The following is an 18107-nucleotide window of genomic DNA, read 5'->3' on the forward strand; positions in this document are numbered from 1 at the left end:
GCACATGCAAGAAGCTTATGCAGGTCTATCAGAATATCCTTGATGCAATCCTAACCACACCTGAAGGGGCCTTGGCTCTGTAAATGGTTGGGACTGAGCTGCGTGAAATTGGTGCCTGCTGCCCAGGATTTCACCCGTGCTATGAGGTCTGCAAAAATATGCTGATAAAGGATGATTCGTAGCTCGAACTGGTTTCTCAAGAAAATGGTAGCCAGTTTTCCTAACCTTCTAGGCCCTTGGCCTACTTTTTGCCTTAATTATATTTGTTTTTCGGCCCAAGAAACCTGACTGTAAAATATCAGATATCCTCTTTCTTCGTTGCCGGATTTTTCCATTTAACCTCAGATTTACATTAATTGCATTTGGAACACCCAGAAACCAATGGAGAACATAATATAAAGCTATTCTCTAGAGTTAGTTGGAACCCCTTTACCATAATTTCTTCGAATTTTAAACCGGTCTTGTAGCTTTTGAGAGATTTCTGGCACGAATATATACCAGCCCCTCAAATAAGTTGTAAGAGGAAAAGACGCCTCAATTCTTTAAGGCGGCAGAAAATTGCGCCAATTGCAGCCTAATTTTATGGAGATAAACCTGTTTTGACAAGGTCCAGTTGCTAGGGCTTCAGCTAATTAGTCAATTGATAAGGTTAGCAGTGAAGAATGTTCCTGTTTGAAGGTTAGCGTTGCTAGAGTGCCATTTATATCATGCACAAGCATGTAAGAGCGGACTCAGGCACATGCGACAGTTCCGTGTCATCTCATACAAAGCCTTCATTAACTTGCAGAAATTGTTGTTATGCACAAATTGTAGAATACTGAATCATCGAGTCAGCATTAGCGAGCTCAAGAAATTGTTTTTTTCGCATACTCAAGTTTTGATTAGCTTTTGATCCAGGGGTGAAAATATAATCATTTCATGATAAAATAGTCACCATCCATTTTGTTTCTATGCCGTGCCTACATCATGTCATTTGATGACTTTATAGCAGATCCGCCAGATAGCTGATGACACAAGCTTCGTCTGTGAAATACCAAAAAAGCAGATCATCCACTCCTATAATATCAATTCACACCCATGTGGATAATCTCCTAACAAACAAAGTGGTGCTTATCATACAGAACTAAAGGAAAGGGCTAGCATTTCCTTCCAGGAGTTTCCTCGCTGCAGCTTTCATGATGTAGAATAAGTGAATCAAGATCAAATATGATCTCATAGTGCAGAGAGTGCACCTCAACCAAAGATATCTAGGGTTACCAGAAAAAACAACATCCAACTCAAATGACATGGTTTTAGCATCCAGAATGGCAGCTCATACTAAACAAACATAAAGATGCTGATCTGCATGCTCTGACGGCAATAAGGGGCATTGCAAGTCTAACAGTTGACAAATCAGACCTCGAGAAGAAACAGATTCAATCCTTCAGTTCTGCTCCTCACCATCCCCCACATCCCTCTCATCTGTAGCAGCAGCCATCAATTCATCAAGTTTTCTGTCTTCCCCAACAGCACCTCAATCTGGAACTTACTCGTGTCACAAAAAAAAAAAAAAAGGAAAAAAGGAAAAAAAAAAAGAAAAAAAAGGTAAATGGGATAAGACCTATGCTTTTTGGATGGGTCCCCTTCTTGATTCATCTTTCATATCAACTGTTGATGTCATAATCTCTGCAGAAAGATTACTTTTTCAATGAAACCCTGGATTTTTAAAAACAAAGTCAAAAGTAGTTCACATCAAATTTAAAAAAGAATCTCAACACAATTTATTAGAGTGCAATATCTCACTCTTCTCAACAGCAAGCCCATTACTCTTCAATATCTCCGCCATGGTTACAACAGTTGCAATGCCCAAAAGATCCACCGAAAATAACAATGTCACAAGTATTATCTACATTCGAGAACAGCATCCCATGGCAAATCCTTAATTGTTTGTGAGATTTTCATGTTTAAAATTTCTGTGCAAATTCTCGAGGCAACATCTACAGTTTATTGTGTGAGTGGATATAGAAATCTGCTTCAGCTTCAGCTTCTCTTTTCCCATTCCATTAGCAACGCAAATAACATAATATGAATTTCATCCACCAGATACATCTTCCCATAATTCAAATATAAGACTAGATGAGTTTCCACTTTTTCAATCTACAGAATCTGCAAATACATTTACCGTTAACTATGCCAAACAAAAAAGGTTATAACCCATAAATCTACATGCAGCTTTCCACAAATGGCCCCAGAAAGGGCAGAAGTGGATTGTATAATCTGAATAGATGAGATAGATGAGAAATTCAAATTGCTGGAGACACGGACATCAGTGCTAACTTATTGCTAACTCAACAGGTAATTAAAATGAAAAGACCAACAATAAAGAGAAGCAAGGTGCAAAATCATCACCCTGCCAGATCAGAACTTCAAAGTGATTCCTAAAAATGTCAAAACTGAGTCCTTCTACTATTAAGATGAAAATTAAGATGCCATATTACAAGTAAGGCATATCTAAAAATACTATGTATCAGAAATGCATACTCCATTAAATCATATGAATATGATATATTTGGAACCTTTATATGATACCATCGTTGATAGAATCTAATCAAATGGGAAAAGCTTTGTACCAAACAAATATTTACTTTCAGAGCATAGACTACTATAATGAAGAAGAATAAACTGAGAATTTTTGTAGGTCATAAGGGTAGGCCTTGTGCTAAAACAAGGTTATTCCACTGTAACCTAGGTGTCAACGGTTTGAAACACAGAAACAACTTCTCTGCAGTGGGGGTAAGGCTGCGTATATCTAACCCTTCCCCCAACATGCAATGATGAGAGTCACGCATTGGGACACCCTTGTTTTGCAGGTCATGAGAATATAAAACACTTCCATTAAAGTCAAATGAGTTCAGAGCTCCAACAAAGACAACTCAAACAAGGAACTTAGAAGGTGGTTTCCTATCACCATACAAACTCAATGGTCATACAGCCAAAACCATAGATGATCAAGCCCAAGTAAAGAATGCCAAGCATTAGTTGATACAGAGAAGCAAACGTCCAATCTCTCTTGGATCAATAAGACAAATCTTATTAATGGTGGAAGAATAAAAGCAACAGGACACCAGATCAGCATTTCAAATCACACCTATGCCTTTACCAAGTAACAGCAAAAGCACACTTATCTCTTCTTTCCCAACAAGATAGTAAATTTTCCAGGTATTTGTATTGCTGAATTATATACTTACTTGTACACCATACCCCCCTCCCCCAAAAACCAAAAGAAGAAGAAGAAGAAAAATAAAAAGGCACACTTATCCCTCTGACACTATCTCAATTCTTCAGGTTATTGATGGCTTACAATGATATCCACAAAAGCCAAGTTACATTCATACCACACCTCCGAATCATGGGATGCAAGCAAGTGCTTGTCATATGTATATGAGACATAACATAGAAGAGGTAAACTGTGCGGAAAAAACATATTGACATTGCCCACAATACTAACATGTCTGGTCCAATTCTCTTAGGTTTTAAGTCTCAATAATTCGTGCAGAACATGTTGGCTGATATGTTACATGGTCCACCATGTGTGTGTGCTTGAAACCATGTACCATAAAAATGTTCAAAAAGTCTATCTTATGACAAGTTTTCCCAAAATCTAGTCTGCCAAGAAACCATCACATGTACAAAATTTACCATTTTGCCAGATTCTTCATTAGGCTTGGATAGTGATCCTTAAACACTTTCACAATTCAACTTCAATAAGAAGGTATACCAACAGACACGCACATGACTGCACACATGCATATGCACAAGTGCTTACACAAGTCCTCGTGCACCTACGAGTGCAGACCAACAAACATTTGCACAACCTACAGACACAGTTCCTTTAAGTATATATAAGCAGAGCCAATGAACTCATTATTGTACCTCTTCTTTACTTTTTTTTAACATCATAAGAGTACTCTCCCAGCAGTTGAAAGATTATAAGCATGGGAATATGCAGCAAATACAAGCATCACCAAATGTCACAATTGTGACATTGACAATGACAATCGAATAACAAGCTTTCATAGATTCAAGTCCCCATACCTGTTATTTAAGATGATTCCTATTTAAATTAGAAGATGCATCCACATTATTGAATTTCTAATAGGTGGCTATTTTGGCGAGTTCATCATAACCAGCATTGTCCAGTTATTTTGCATTAGAAGCATGCAAGTAGAGTAGAAAATTAATTCAAATGGACATCAAGGATTTAGCACATGTTGGAAAGTTCAAAGCTAATAGTTTAAGCTTAGATAAATATCTGATACTGATACTCCCTTTGACATTACCCAAAAATGACATCAAGCCACTCATCCAGATGCAAAAAATGGAATTGAACATTCCATGCATAACAAGCAGGGTAAGGGTATATTTACATGTGGACATGAGTGATTTGTTTCACATGCCATTTCTTACATAGCAAGAGTTAGAAAACAAAATGCACCTCTATAATTCACAAAACCTTTCTACCAAAGGCTCACATACTAGTTTCTTAACTTAATTGTAAAAACTACCATCTAAAATTTTATGAGGGGCATCAGTCATTATGAGACTGCTTTTCATCCAACCTAAATAACAAAAATGGCCCTATTACTCTCCAGAGGTTCGTTCTATCTTTTAGACAAGGACTACTATTGCCAGCCTTGTTTTCACTTAGTTCATTTGTTAATGTATCCAGAAGTTGGACATCAATATTTGCACCGCGCATGCGCACGGATACATGCACCCGCATGTACCCACGCATGCAGGTGCGCGCGCGCGGCACACACACACATATATATAGAGAGAGAGAGATGCATGCGTGCGCACACAGACACACATACACATATAGATACATGTACAGACACGCACGCACATGTGCGCACGCGCACATACAAAGATACATACATACGTATCCATAGATACATACATGTATGCACATATATACATATGTATGTATATGTGCATGTGTGTGTACATACATACATTCCATGACTCCTTTATCATTGTGTTTTATCCTCGTGGGGTAAAATATGGTCTTCAATTTTTTTTTCTTTCTAGGATCTTAGACTGCATTAGGATCTTAGACTTCATTTTTTTTTAACTTTTTTTTTTTTGTGTTTGGGGTTTTTTTTTTTTTTTTTTTTTTTGGGGGGGGGGGGGGGGAGTTGCGTGGGCGAGGGGGGGTGCGGGCTGGAAGGGGGAGAGGTCAACATAGCAAAAATTTTGAGAGTTATTGCTTTTCTCTTACTTTTTTTTTTCTCCACCATTTTCCACTTTTTCAGTTATCCCTACCCATTCCTATGCAAAAAGAAATTTGTTCTTAACCCAGGATGAAGGAACCTTGAGGGGTAACCATCCCGGGTTTGTATCCTACAACCAAACCCAGCCTTATCTCTCACAATTGGACAAAGATATTCTGCCAAAAAGGCAGAATAAAGTTATTCTATTCCCTCCATTGCCTATATCAGATTATTCCTCAATCCCCTCCCCCATAACCAGAGCAAAACTATCCCCCAACCAAATAGGTCATTCTCAGAATACTAACATTTCTGACCAGGAGAATATTCCTTAGAAAGAGTTGGCCTGCTCCAAGGCCAATGAGGAATCTCATAGGCATAACCTCTCACTAAATAGACCTTTTTTTGAGCAGCTTCATTTTTCCTAGTAAAGCAAGAAGCAATACTTAATCATACATCATGCTAAAGATAAGGAAGGAATGTCAGGTACTTACATACTCTGTTTATGCATTGGATTTAGCTTCCGATCAATAGGAATTGAAGCTAAAGTGGTCAATTGAACTACCCAAGAAGGCATCAGTTTGTCTGCATGTAGGAAATTAATAAATAAATGATGCACTTCCAGACCAACATCATGTGATCTGGCTCTAAGGTCCTGGCTTAAACACCAAGAATGCCACCCGAAACAACAAACTTACCTTGTGTAAGCGATTTTACTTCTTGCTAGAATGGAAGCACACATGGGCCACTTCCTCCAGTTAGGATGTGGAATAAAAAAGGCCGGTCAGCTTGGAGAGAGGAAGGTTTCTAGAAATAGAGTTCACTGCAGAGGAATTGACTCAGATACCTATGGCCCTATGTGTTCGATAATAGGAAGGCAGGCTAAAGGTTCGAGCAAGATGGCAAGCTTGCAAGCAAAGCAACCTAAAGGACAAAACGCACACAATATGGCATTTTCCTGATAAAAGATTCATCCTCCTAATCAGTTGACCTGAATGAAAAGTCATTTCTAGGAGGAGCTATCATAGGTGTCTAAATAATTCAAGAGACATCGACACAAAATAGAAGTGGAAATTGCTACGACATATACATTTCGATTCACACAAACAAACAGAGCCATCCATGACATGGCGTTGTTCACTATCTTATAATATAACTGATGAGAGAACTTCTAGAACTCCCCATGATCAATATTTGAATGCAACGAGAAGATATTGCTGATAGGTTGTCAAAAACAAAAAAATGTAGGCATACAAAATGGGTAGGTTATAAAAAAATAAATAATTAGGATAATTTTCATTCTCGATCATTTGATGAGAAGATACAATTATAGAAAAATAGCTTATTTCGTGAATCTTCCCTTCCGTAGGTAGCAATTGCACCAACTATACGGCAGTTCTCTCTCTTGTAAGCCGAAAAATTAGTCAAGAGAAAAATCTAAAGCAGATATGTTCACCATTGTGCTCTACCAGGTTATTCCAAATAAAGAATCCAGATTTATGAGAGGCGAGAGACGGATGGAGAATAAGACTATCAAAAGCAAAGACCGGGAACCTAGAATTTACACAAAAACCCAGGCATGCTAGCAGTTATTAGAAACTAGCAAGGATTTGTATAAATAATAACAAAAAGCAATATACCCATCCCGAGAGCAGAAAGCTCGACCTCGTTATGCTGCTGCATATACCTCTGCGAATGCAATCAAACAGAACAAACAGTACGATGACGCTGGTGGACAAAAGAGATATGCTTGAAAGGAAGTGCAAAAGGATAAATCTTACAAAAATCTATACAAGCAGCTTTATGCTAGACCAAAAGGCAACCTCCCTTTCAGATACCTCTTTTTTCAGGAAAGAGGGAATTCCGATAGAAGAAAAAGAAGAACCAAACTTGAAAGGAAGATGCGTTAAAAAAAAAAAATGAATAAATAAATAAACGTAGCTCAAGGCTGCAGCTGCCAGATCCTGAACCAAAGAACCCTCTTCCAGGATAAGACACTCCTGGGGCTGCACGGATGCCCTCTTCCAAGGACGAGAGAGCCGAACTGAATATCGCTGAAACCCTAACTGCAGCTACGTAAAAGGAAAGCTACTGCCAACAGCTGGAATCCAATTCAGACTGGGAAATATAGATACGTAAAGACCCTCAACAGCACACGCAGAAATACGCGCAAAGGATAAGGATAGTGGGTTATCGTCTTCTCTCACCTTGGCGAGATTGACGTAGAAGAAGAGGGGGCGCTCTTTTAGCCATGTCCGAGACCTAACCTTCGTTTTTTATATAGTTTCCCCCAAAATGTAATAAAGATGTATATCCAACTGCATACATGCCATAAACCATGATTATTCTCCTAAAAACAAACGTATAGAACTGAAACAGTAGGAATCACCATCCAATTGGTAGTTTTTGGAGGGCCAGGATCTCGACCAATAAGGATACCGTAAAACGGAGAGGATTAATGGGGAAGTCGTCCTCGTCCCGGAGAAACCGGATTCCTCACGTGAACGAAGCATAACGTTCACCAGCCGCATTCCGTGAGCACAGTGAGATTTTTCCTTATGAAGTGCCAACAACATGCATTATCAAAATTAATTTATATGATTAGAAAATATAATAATAGTTTTAAGATTCGTTTTAGCTCAATAAATGTATTTTAAAGCAACAACACTTTAGATGTATGGTGAGAAAAATTAGGAATACTTTTTTTTAAAATGTATTTCAATCAATCAACTAAATCATTGAATTATTAATAATTTAGAGTTACCACCCATGTTCTTAGAAAAAAAAATTATGCATTCTATCTATCGTTCGTTTTTGTAATGATCTATCTTTGTTAAACTAATACAAAAAATTTAAGACCAACTAATGCCGTATAAATTAATAAAAAAGCTGATTTTTTAGATATGGATTGCTCCTTCCTGGAAAAAACATTCATAATATCAATCTAATAATGGGCATTTATTATAGTACAGTAGATAAAATTTATACTATAAATGAAAATGATATTTTGACATTAAAAAATATTCTCTATAATTCTATCTATCATTTTGTTTACACCAAAAATACCTCTTTCATTTATCTTATAAAATACACTAACTACACATGCAATCTCTTTCTTTCCCAATCAAATCAAATATATTTTTCAATAGGATAATATATTGTGCTTTCCTCATATAAATACATCCATGAGAGTCAGCGGAAAAAGATCCAAAAGACATGTAAGACAGCTCTTGTATGATTAGCTTCATAAGCGGTCACCTAGTTGGTAACACTATTACTTTCCTTGTAAATATGCTTCACCTCAAAGGATTGAAGATAACCTGCCATCCACCAACAATCCTGAAGCAGGGAGTGATGATTAACATGAATATGCACGGGCATTGATAGCCACTTCGCTACTGTAGAGAAGTCCCTCTCTGAAAGAATATGGGAAGCCCTTAATCCATTTAGCATACACCAGTCATCCCATACTCCACAAAGTTCGGCCGTTGGGACGATAAACTCAACAACCCGCGTACCACCCGCTACAATCAAGTGGGAGCTATGATTCCTGGTGATGAAGCTAGCTCCACCATATCCTGCACGCTTCCTTTAACGAAGCTGGGAGGTGGTGGCTCCCACGTGAAGAAAATCACCAGTTGCGGTGTAGGACCTATAGAAAGAAGGCCACAGATTTCCCCGACCATCAAAAATCCCTCCGAGGCAGTCAGTTGGATGAGCTCATATATTTGCATGGAATCTTTCAAAAGGACCCGTCTAGGGCTTCAAATTACATTTTGGAAGATGCATTCATAGCCAACCAAATATTATACACAATATAGCACATCAGAATCCTCCCTCCTTCGCTTTCTTCTCAGGGATTTCTGTTTGACAGATTGAAGGAAACCATCAAGGGACTGCTCTCGAACAGTGAATGAATAACTCCATCTCTTCTTTATTTGCCTCTTATCACTCAATCGCTTTCCTCTCACGTCCCTCAAATGTGCATTGCACGTGCTTAATCGTGGTGTTTATTTCAATAAAACAATAAAAAGCAACAAAAGATTAGTCACAACAAGAATCATTTTTTTTAAAAAAAATCAGTTAATCTAGATATTAGGTAATGACATGAAGAGATTTTAGAAATTATATATATTGTCCATGGGCCTGCGTGGCGGGCAATATAACTCATGGAGTGAGGCCACTCTTCCATGGTTATGCTGCTAAATAACAAAATTGTGCCATAGAATAAGAGTTATACCACGTGAACATAGAAGTGAGCTGAGACAGTTTGACTTTATTCCACTGTTTAGCAAAGTAATAGGAGAAACTTATCCCCTCTCATTATTTGTTTTAAAACCGTGTCCACTCTTTAATCTAACCAAAATTTAGGAGGGTAACTCTGTCTTCGTAAGAAATTCCAACTTGCCATAAATTCCAATGCACTTTATTTCCTCGCTTATTCCTGAAGGATATAATTTCTTCTTTTCATGGCAGAGGAATCCAAAAGATGACAACAAAGTCCAGGAAACCAAATGAAAATCTACGAGATTCTCCGTTTGTCCATAGGACATAAAGCCGAGACAACTGCTACAATATGCATCAACATGTCAGACAATTCTTCCTTTAGATCACTGCCCAGATGACCAGACTTACAAGAAAGTAATTGGAAAAAATTATTGTTGCATCCGGTCCACCGTGGACCACTAATAAATTATTAATTAGGAAGGAAAAAGGGAAAAAATATTAAATTATTAGTGGTCCACGTTGCCCGAGCGATAACTGAGACTGCATACCTTGTGTGCGATGGATCTTCAACCAAAACATCTCCCAAATTTCGAGGGGAGTAAGTTGGAGGCTCCGTGTGGGAGTCTGACGAGTGGAAGGGCAAACCTAAAGCGCTTTGAATGGAAATCGCCAAACAGAAGGGCAAAATCAACAGAATACATACGGTTTCAATTTTTTGAGCAAAGGACAGAAAAATTCCAGGAGCCAACCCAACGGATAAGGCTTGTCTCAATATAACAGGTGCCGAGGATGTCAACTTACGCCCCATCTACCCACCATGTACTGACATATGATTTCAATCAGGTTGTGATCATAATCACTTGCATAATCCTTCTAGACCAAAATGTCAAGTTTGCATCATACATATTAGTGAATGCCACCAATGCTACACAAGTTTGCTAAATCCATTACTGTCGCATATAAAGCTTCAAGAGACAAATGCCCCAAAAATCTCCGACTCTCAGACTCGCCATACTCCGTCAAATTTTTTCCCTCCACCAAACCATCATCCATCACAACCCACCACGAAATACACCCATTGATGTCATCAGGGTCCACATGCGCCACCAGGCCAAGAGTGTCACCATGGTCCAAACCAAAGTACAGGCACAAGAAGTCTCTGCTTGCCTTCATTCCAACACCAAAGCTTCCTCATGAAGCCATCGAATAACCTGGCTCGCTACCTGTCAAAGGAGTGACGATTTAGGCCATATATATATATATATATGTATGTATTAATGACTGAGATGACGTAAGGAGACGAATCAATATGACTCTCTCTTTTATTTGAAATACTCGAAAGGAAACAGCCAATCCATGATCTTTACCAACAGCGAGTTCTTGTTCCTCTGTGGAAGATGAAAATCATTTTGTTTCAACACATATTAGATGTAAAGTACAGTTTCAAGAAGGTTTTTACTCGTCACTTCTTACAGTCATAAGAGATGGAAATTCCATGTTGTTGAAATTTAAAATAATCAATAGAAACGAGAACAAAGATAAAGAAATGCTGTTTTTATTTAATATTCTTGTTGACAAGAAAGTACTAGCAAAATTCCATGTAATGATCTTTCTTTTTCTTTTTCCTTTTTGATTTATTTGTCAGTTAACAATAAAAACATTGGCCCAAATGCGCAAGAATCCACAACGTTCCTCTTATACTGAAAATTACGAGGAAAGTGGAAACTTGAATCAGCCAAAATGTCCAAGATTAATTTAGAAAAGATGGCAACAAGAATATTCAGAAAAGTATGAAGATCCCCATCTTCACAGTAAGCTCTTACACCAAAAATTATAAAGCAAACAGAGATTGAATCTGCTACAGATTCTTCAACAAAAGATGGTAATGAATATATTCAAAAAGGTAAGAAAAACCTTTTTTCTCAAAAAAAGCTCTTCTGCTCTCAACAGATTTGTTAGAGGCTTTCTTCAATACCATAGTTTCTTGAACATTCATGTAATTCTATGCCCATAAGATTTTTTCATCAACCACCTAGCTCCTACTTGAAAATCTTCAGTCTAGTTCTACAATTGGCAATTTGTAATCATGCTCGCTAGGTCATATTCTGATGCCACACTACATGAAATTGTGTAATGGTAATTCTTCTGGCAGAGGAAGAGAACTCGCAGCTGAGAATAAAAGACTGATATTTTCTTGAGTCAGAATTTCATGTGAACCAGATGATAGATAGAAATATGATACATGTAAGTTAAAGAACATCTCACTTCTGTTGCCAACATGACATCAACCTTATCTAATAGGTGCAAATTCCTAGTTAAGAAAACTTTTTTGAAAAAGATGGGAGCTATCATGAACCTTCGAAAGCCAGTTTAAAGCAAGCAGATCTACCTTATACGAAGTCTAAGCTCATGCAGCCAATAAGCAAACCATCATAATTAACCTAAACTTGAAAAGAGTCTTAGATGGCCAGGACAATATGGTATGCTATGGTGAATTGTGTTTCAAACATGTAGGTAGTCAGTAAGCCATGTTGGTTACAAATTCCAAAGTTTCTTTAGATGATAATATCATCAAAAATAGCTAAAGATTACACAAGGTTTCACTGGAACAAGGAACTGAGAGGATGTTTGTTGGTGGAAGCATCTCCAAGTTCTCGTTTATGGTCCTTGTAAATTTGTTGATCTCATTTTCTGATTCACGAGTTGTCTCTACTGTTCAGGAACTTGCTAAAAGCATGAACTAATTCTAAGATGAACTGATGAAATAGTATTTCGCAGGGTTAACTCTAACAGTTCATACGTAGAATTTATAAGGCTGCACCTTCAAAAGATTGAGTAAAACGTAAAGCATATTGTCCAGGATCTGAACTGACATAGACCTTTGATGTTGCAATGTCACCTTTGGTCACCAGAATAAACTACTCAATCTCAAGCACTATAGTTCGCTAGTTCTTGGAGATTTATGCTTTCTTCAAGAATAAATTGATATGATATATTATAAATACAAAACCATACCTGCTGCAGAAGAATCATCGGGAGATCTTCTAAGTCACAGCCAAAAGAGTTCAACGAGCATACATCATCAGAACTGCCCCTAAATGAACAAATGATACTAGGTGCACCCTCACCACTTACATTAATTTGGTCATCCTTCACCACAACCTTCGTGTGGAACTGTGACCTCATTCCATGCTTCAGATTATGATTGTCTAAAATCTTGGAACACCTGCCAGCATGAAGAACTGACTGGGGAAACTTCAAGGAGAGAGACCATGAAGATGTCCGAGAATGCCAAGTAGGATGAGATAACAATTGCAGATATGGAACTCCATTCACCTGCATACGTGGACAGGGAAAAATCGATAACAGAATACCCAATACTTCTTTGTTTTTTTTGCTCTTTGTTTCATTCAATGTGTAAATGAAAACTAGTTCATACCAGGGACTCTAGTTCTGACAACACTTTGTTGGAAAAGATTCTATGAGCTACTGTCATACAGAAGTGACCTAGGACACCACAACTGCCATCTGCAGGCTGACCGGGCACTTGAGCTCGGGTGGCACAAGAGCGTCTTTCCTTTGCCCTTGCAAGGACATTTTCATGAAAAATAAATAGCAAATAAATTTCCAGACTGACTGGATTGGGCATTCCTGATAAATTCATTTTAAGGAAATCATGTTGATCATCTCCAACAATTGCCAAATCCATCGAGTCAGAATTTAGAAGTCCACTTTCCCCATTCTGACTGTCTCCTTTGGAGTCAACCATTTGAGAGCCATCTTCTTTCCCAGAAGGCACAAGGCACAGACATACTGAAGTTTCTTGACCAATTGCTAGTTGTAAGAAGTCTTCTCGCATCCCAGTCACACTTATACCTGGCAATGGGTTGTAAGTCTCATGGTTCACCATGTCAAAAACCTGAAATTTGATGACCAAATATGTCATAAAGTACAAAAAGGATTGCAAAGAGGACCTCAAAGAAATCTACCTGCTCTTCAAATATAGACTGATGGATTTCACAAAGAACTGAATGAGTATCTTTGACACATTCATTGACATCTTCATCAGTCAAAGCTTCTGTTTTAGCTGCTCGAAGATGCTCAGCTGAGCTATATATTTTCTTTCTACTGAAGCTTTTCTGTTTGCAACTAGGATCAGCCCCGATAAATCTGAGAGATATAGAGCGGCATGATTTTTGAGGCCTTTGTATAGACAAAATGCCAGAATAGTGATGATCAACACGAACTGTAGATATAGATGATGGACGAGATAAAGCAGTCAAGTCTACAAACGAATTATCCAGAAGATCAAAAGAGAAGCCCTCACTTCCTGGACCCATTGCTGCCATACGCTGCCGTTTTACCTTCCAATTCTGCTGCAATCTATCAGTTCAACAAAAGTAAGAATGATATATGTTGTTCAACAACAAAGTTGGTGCCTTTGACAAGTGATAACGTGCAGATACCTGATAAGTGAACCATAGAACCTTGCATCCCTAGAGACCTGCTGCTCCATTGCTTTAGAAGATTGCTTAAAATACCTTCCAAGATGCTGCATAACATACATGAAACCCAAATGCAGAAGGAACACACTGTAAAACTACTCAATTAATGGGGAAAAAAAGCATATAAAACATTAAAGCGTTAAACACATTGACAGGCCAACCCCCTTATTTATGCTCTGCATTTCTCATTTCGATGTGAATTACAAAAACTCCCACAAACATTAAATAACTGATAAGAAAAACCTCAGACATATATAAAAAAAGAAAACTGCAAATAAACATTATGACCCAACAATTCTCTAAGATATAAAAGACATTACACAAGGGTAGAACTGAGTCCTCCAACACCCAATTTAATCTCATCCCCTCCCCCCACCACAAAAAAAAAAAAACCAAAAAATAAAAGAACAAGAGAGAGAGATATCTGGCTTCATTAATTGTTAATGCAAATAAAATAAGGCTCCTAACATGCTTGGATCCTAATCATACTGATGAAACTGATTCTTGTATCGCAAATCAAAATTTTGACTCTTTAAATTCCCACCATTTTACTGGCACTCTCACTCTTGTTTAAAATCATCCCTTTGGTCCAATTGCTGCATATTCAATAACATTAGGGAAAAAGATGGGAGATTGAACAAAGGTGCAAACAAGGGCAAAGGTGGCAAAATCAGCAATTGAGGATGCAAGAGTGATTTTGTTAGCGAAGATGGTCTGTAGAGCATCTAAATGACAACTGTGGGAAGGGCAACCACAAAATAACAGTGGGAGTAATAGCTAAGATGTGGGACACATAAACAATATGTCTCTGTAAAAGCAGAAGAAAAGGTAGAATCACACAACAAGGAAAAATAAAAAGATGCTCCAGAAAAGAAAGTGTCACAGAAGTTGACAAATTTTTTTTAAAAAATAAGAAAAAAATATTGCCTCAAAAACATATGAAAAGGGCATATACAGAAAACAAATGAGAAACTGGATCAAGGCACTCGTTTAATTGCTCTCTTTCGAGCTCAAGGCGATACATGCATTATTCTGTCCAAAGCCAGCAGTCAAGTGCATATTGACAAGCATAAACATGAATATATGTGCATACACACACAAGAACACTGATTTTGCAAAACAGCAATCATTACCAGTTATATAACAGACTGTATATCGGGAAGGGGGGAGAATGCAGATATAACACCAAATTTCAGACACACCACTATTAATCGGAGCAAATAGTGTAGTGAATACATGCATGTAGTGACACACATGCGGTCCATATTTGAGACACAGCACTCATTATGAACTCTCTAACTAATCCCATCAGAATCTTTGCTTTTCAATTTATTATCATCTCTCCAAATGCGGTGCAAATGGGAAAACAGAATCACAGATCAAATCTGAACACAACTTGCACCGAATTACCATGTTCATGATTTTATGCCTAGACATATACCCGAAGACGTTGAAGCTTAGTTGCTGCAGATACTGCAAGGTCTGACAGAACTTCGTTTGGCAAAGGCTTTGGTCTTTGCATTCCAGCCACCGCTACAGCATCATTTGCTTCAACCTACACAAATATCTTCCAGAAAAGAAAATGAGTGCAGACTAATAGATCGAAAACCCAGTCAAAGGGTCTGTTTATCACAATCCGCAAGGAATTAAAATTAAAAGTGATTTTTGGTTGTTGCATAGGACCCACTAAGCATCATTCACGAATAGCTATCAACATAGAGCAACTAAAAGACACATCACGGTATATGATGAAACGGATAGATGGATTTCTGAGAAGTTTTATATGAAGTAGAATATGTTGAAAGAGTTGTCAAGGTGCGGCTGTTATACACCAATGTAGTGCTTGACCCAGAAGACAGGAGTCCAGGATCGAGCACCATCCAATTCATGAAACTCGCAAGCTAGCTAGCTTTCTAAAACATACTCGATACTTGCAATAGGGATCTCACATTCGCACGCAGTCAAGGTTTCCAAACCCTAAAAAAAAACAATAACTTTCCCAGGATTTCCTAACTTTACTAATATTTTTATACCTCCGTTTTATATAGTTCTCCATCTTCAAAAACCGAGTCGAGTCGCTGATGCGAAAAATTTGAAAACAAAGAAGAAGAAAAGAAAAGAGAAACCTCACCGACCGTGTTGATGAGATCCATGATGACGGATAGCTCCTGATGAGCAAGCTGCAGATTTTCGACTAAGCCCTGCCACGGCCAAGCAGGTTGCTGCACCGCCGCCGCCGCCGCCGCCGCCGCCTCCTTGGAGCGCTTGGCCTGCTTCGCATCTTTCCCCACGACGAAAGAGAAATCGATCCGGCGAATCATGGAGAGACGCTTCTCTTCATGGCCGATTTCTCTGCCGAGAGCGAGCGAGAGAGAGAGAGAGAGAGAGAGAGAGAGAGTATGTGAGGACCAATCCAAACCATCAAGATCGAGGGTGAGGGAGAGAGGAAGATCTGATCCAATCAGATCTGATGTTTTTTTGTTGTTGTTGTTGTTATTGCAGTTGGAAAAAAAAAAAAAAGAAAAAAAGAAAAAAAAGGGAGGCGGGGAAAGAGGAAGAAGGCTGACTCACGGAGGGAATTGCTCGTTCCCTAACTCATCAATGGCGTCAAGGCGCTTGATAGGAAGCTTGTCGAGATCGATCCGCACGCTCCTTCCTCCATCATCGCTCGCTTGTTCCTATACGATCCGATACGATCGTCGCCGGAGAGGAGAACAGGGGAAGTAGAAACGAGAACGGAACCCTAAATAGATAACAGAAAACGTATCAGTCCGCTACTCCCCCCGGAGCTGTTGGGAGGGGAGCCAAGCTAACCAGGGGCTCAGGGCGCCGCAAACTTCCGCGAGGGGTCGCGACTCGGATTCGAGTTGGAAACCATTATTAACCGAAACCGGATCCGCATCCGAATAAGGAGAAGGCCAGAGGCTCCGAGGGGCGGCAGGGTCCGGAGGCCAGCGGGGATGAAATAGCCGAAATTTGTAAGGGCTACTGCTGTTGGAACTTTGTTTGGGCATTTTTATATTGTTTTTGTTTCTTTTCTTTGATTTGCATCGTTTATTTAGGCTAGATAACCAGCGGATGTCTGATTTCTAGCACCTTGTTTCAAAGATTTGATGAATGTGGATGTGATGGAATTGTTTAGTAGGCTATCCCAGGGACCTAATATATTTCTCTGATAAAGCAAAGGACCGGTCCTTGAGGTTGGGTCTCCACTCTCTAGGAACCAAGCTTTTATCTATTAGTATTTTTTTTATGGTAAAGACCGAGAGTAAAAGCCCTTTTCCTTTTTTGTTTTTTTCGATACAGAAAATCCCTTTCCTTATAATCAAGAATTGAAGTAGTTTTGATGCTTACTTGTTGATCAAGACGAAAAATATGGCATGAGAACATATGTAATTTTGTGACTTCAATCTTTAAGCATCTCTATCTCTATCATATATTACATGAACCCCAGCTTAAATATGCCTTTTTATGTTGCATGATGTGGCTGCGAGTCATACTTTTTACTAAATACATTTCTGCTGCTTCTGGTTGGCCTCAAACCAGTGCAACCACCACTACTGGGAGTGCATCGTCAACTTAAAAAGAAAAAAAAAATTCTTCAAAAGAGAGCGGGAGGAAAAAAAAAAAATCAAAAAAGTTCATCGATAAATGGAACCACAACAGTCCATCCGTTAGATATTTTAGAATCAGTCGAGCCAACGTGCCTTGTACACATCGGGACAAGTAAAGCAAAGAAATTTTCAGTAATTTTGTGATTCATGCTTTAGCTGTCCCAAGTTTTATACTGTCATATGGATTGGAGTGCGCCATGGTAGTCCGAATTAAACGCTTGACAGGCGAAAAGAGGTGGATACACTAAACGAGCGCCGAAGCCTGACACCTTCCAACAATAAGCGGTAGCGTTTACTTACCAAAAAAAAAAAAGAGCGGTAGCGTTCCCACCTCTCCAGGGACAACTGTATGCATGTCTTTGAGAAATATATGTTTGGATAAATTATAAATTTTTTTTGAGATTAAGTCAAAATAATACTTAAATTCAATGATTTGAAAAATCCATGTTAAAGCCCTTGATGTTTATTTTAACCCTACATTTAGTCCCGACTGTTAGACGTCCGTTAACCCA

The 18107-nt window shown here is 38.6% G+C and overlaps 1 protein-coding gene and 1 long non-coding RNA gene across 2 annotated transcripts; both read right to left on the reverse strand.

Annotated features, from left to right (window-relative positions):
• Positions 1-1008: 1008 nt before the first annotated feature.
• Positions 1009-7450, reverse strand: LOC105037586 (uncharacterized). Its single transcript, XR_012141942.1, has 4 exons — positions 6890-7450; positions 1783-2145; positions 1601-1695; positions 1009-1518 (listed from the first exon to the last, which is right to left on the reverse strand). It is a non-coding gene; the product is annotated as an uncharacterized lncRNA (long non-coding RNA).
• A 2710-nt stretch (positions 7451-10160) lies between these two features.
• LOC105036070 (mediator of RNA polymerase II transcription subunit 17) lies at positions 10161-16859 on the reverse strand. Its single transcript, XM_073258777.1, is given in 9 exon segments — positions 10161-10660; positions 10663-10699; positions 12492-12812; positions 12916-13395; positions 13466-13859; positions 13943-14028; positions 15423-15536; positions 16117-16333; positions 16553-16859. Coding segments are annotated over 8 exon segments (1896 nt in total). The 5' UTR covers positions 16303-16333; positions 16553-16859; the 3' UTR covers positions 10161-10382.
• Positions 16860-18107: the final 1248 nt, after the last annotated feature.

The sequence above is a fragment of the Elaeis guineensis genome, chromosome 6 (genome assembly GCF_000442705.2).
Source record: "Elaeis guineensis isolate ETL-2024a chromosome 6, EG11, whole genome shotgun sequence".
Classification (NCBI taxonomy): Eukaryota; Viridiplantae; Streptophyta; class Magnoliopsida; order Arecales; family Arecaceae; genus Elaeis; species Elaeis guineensis.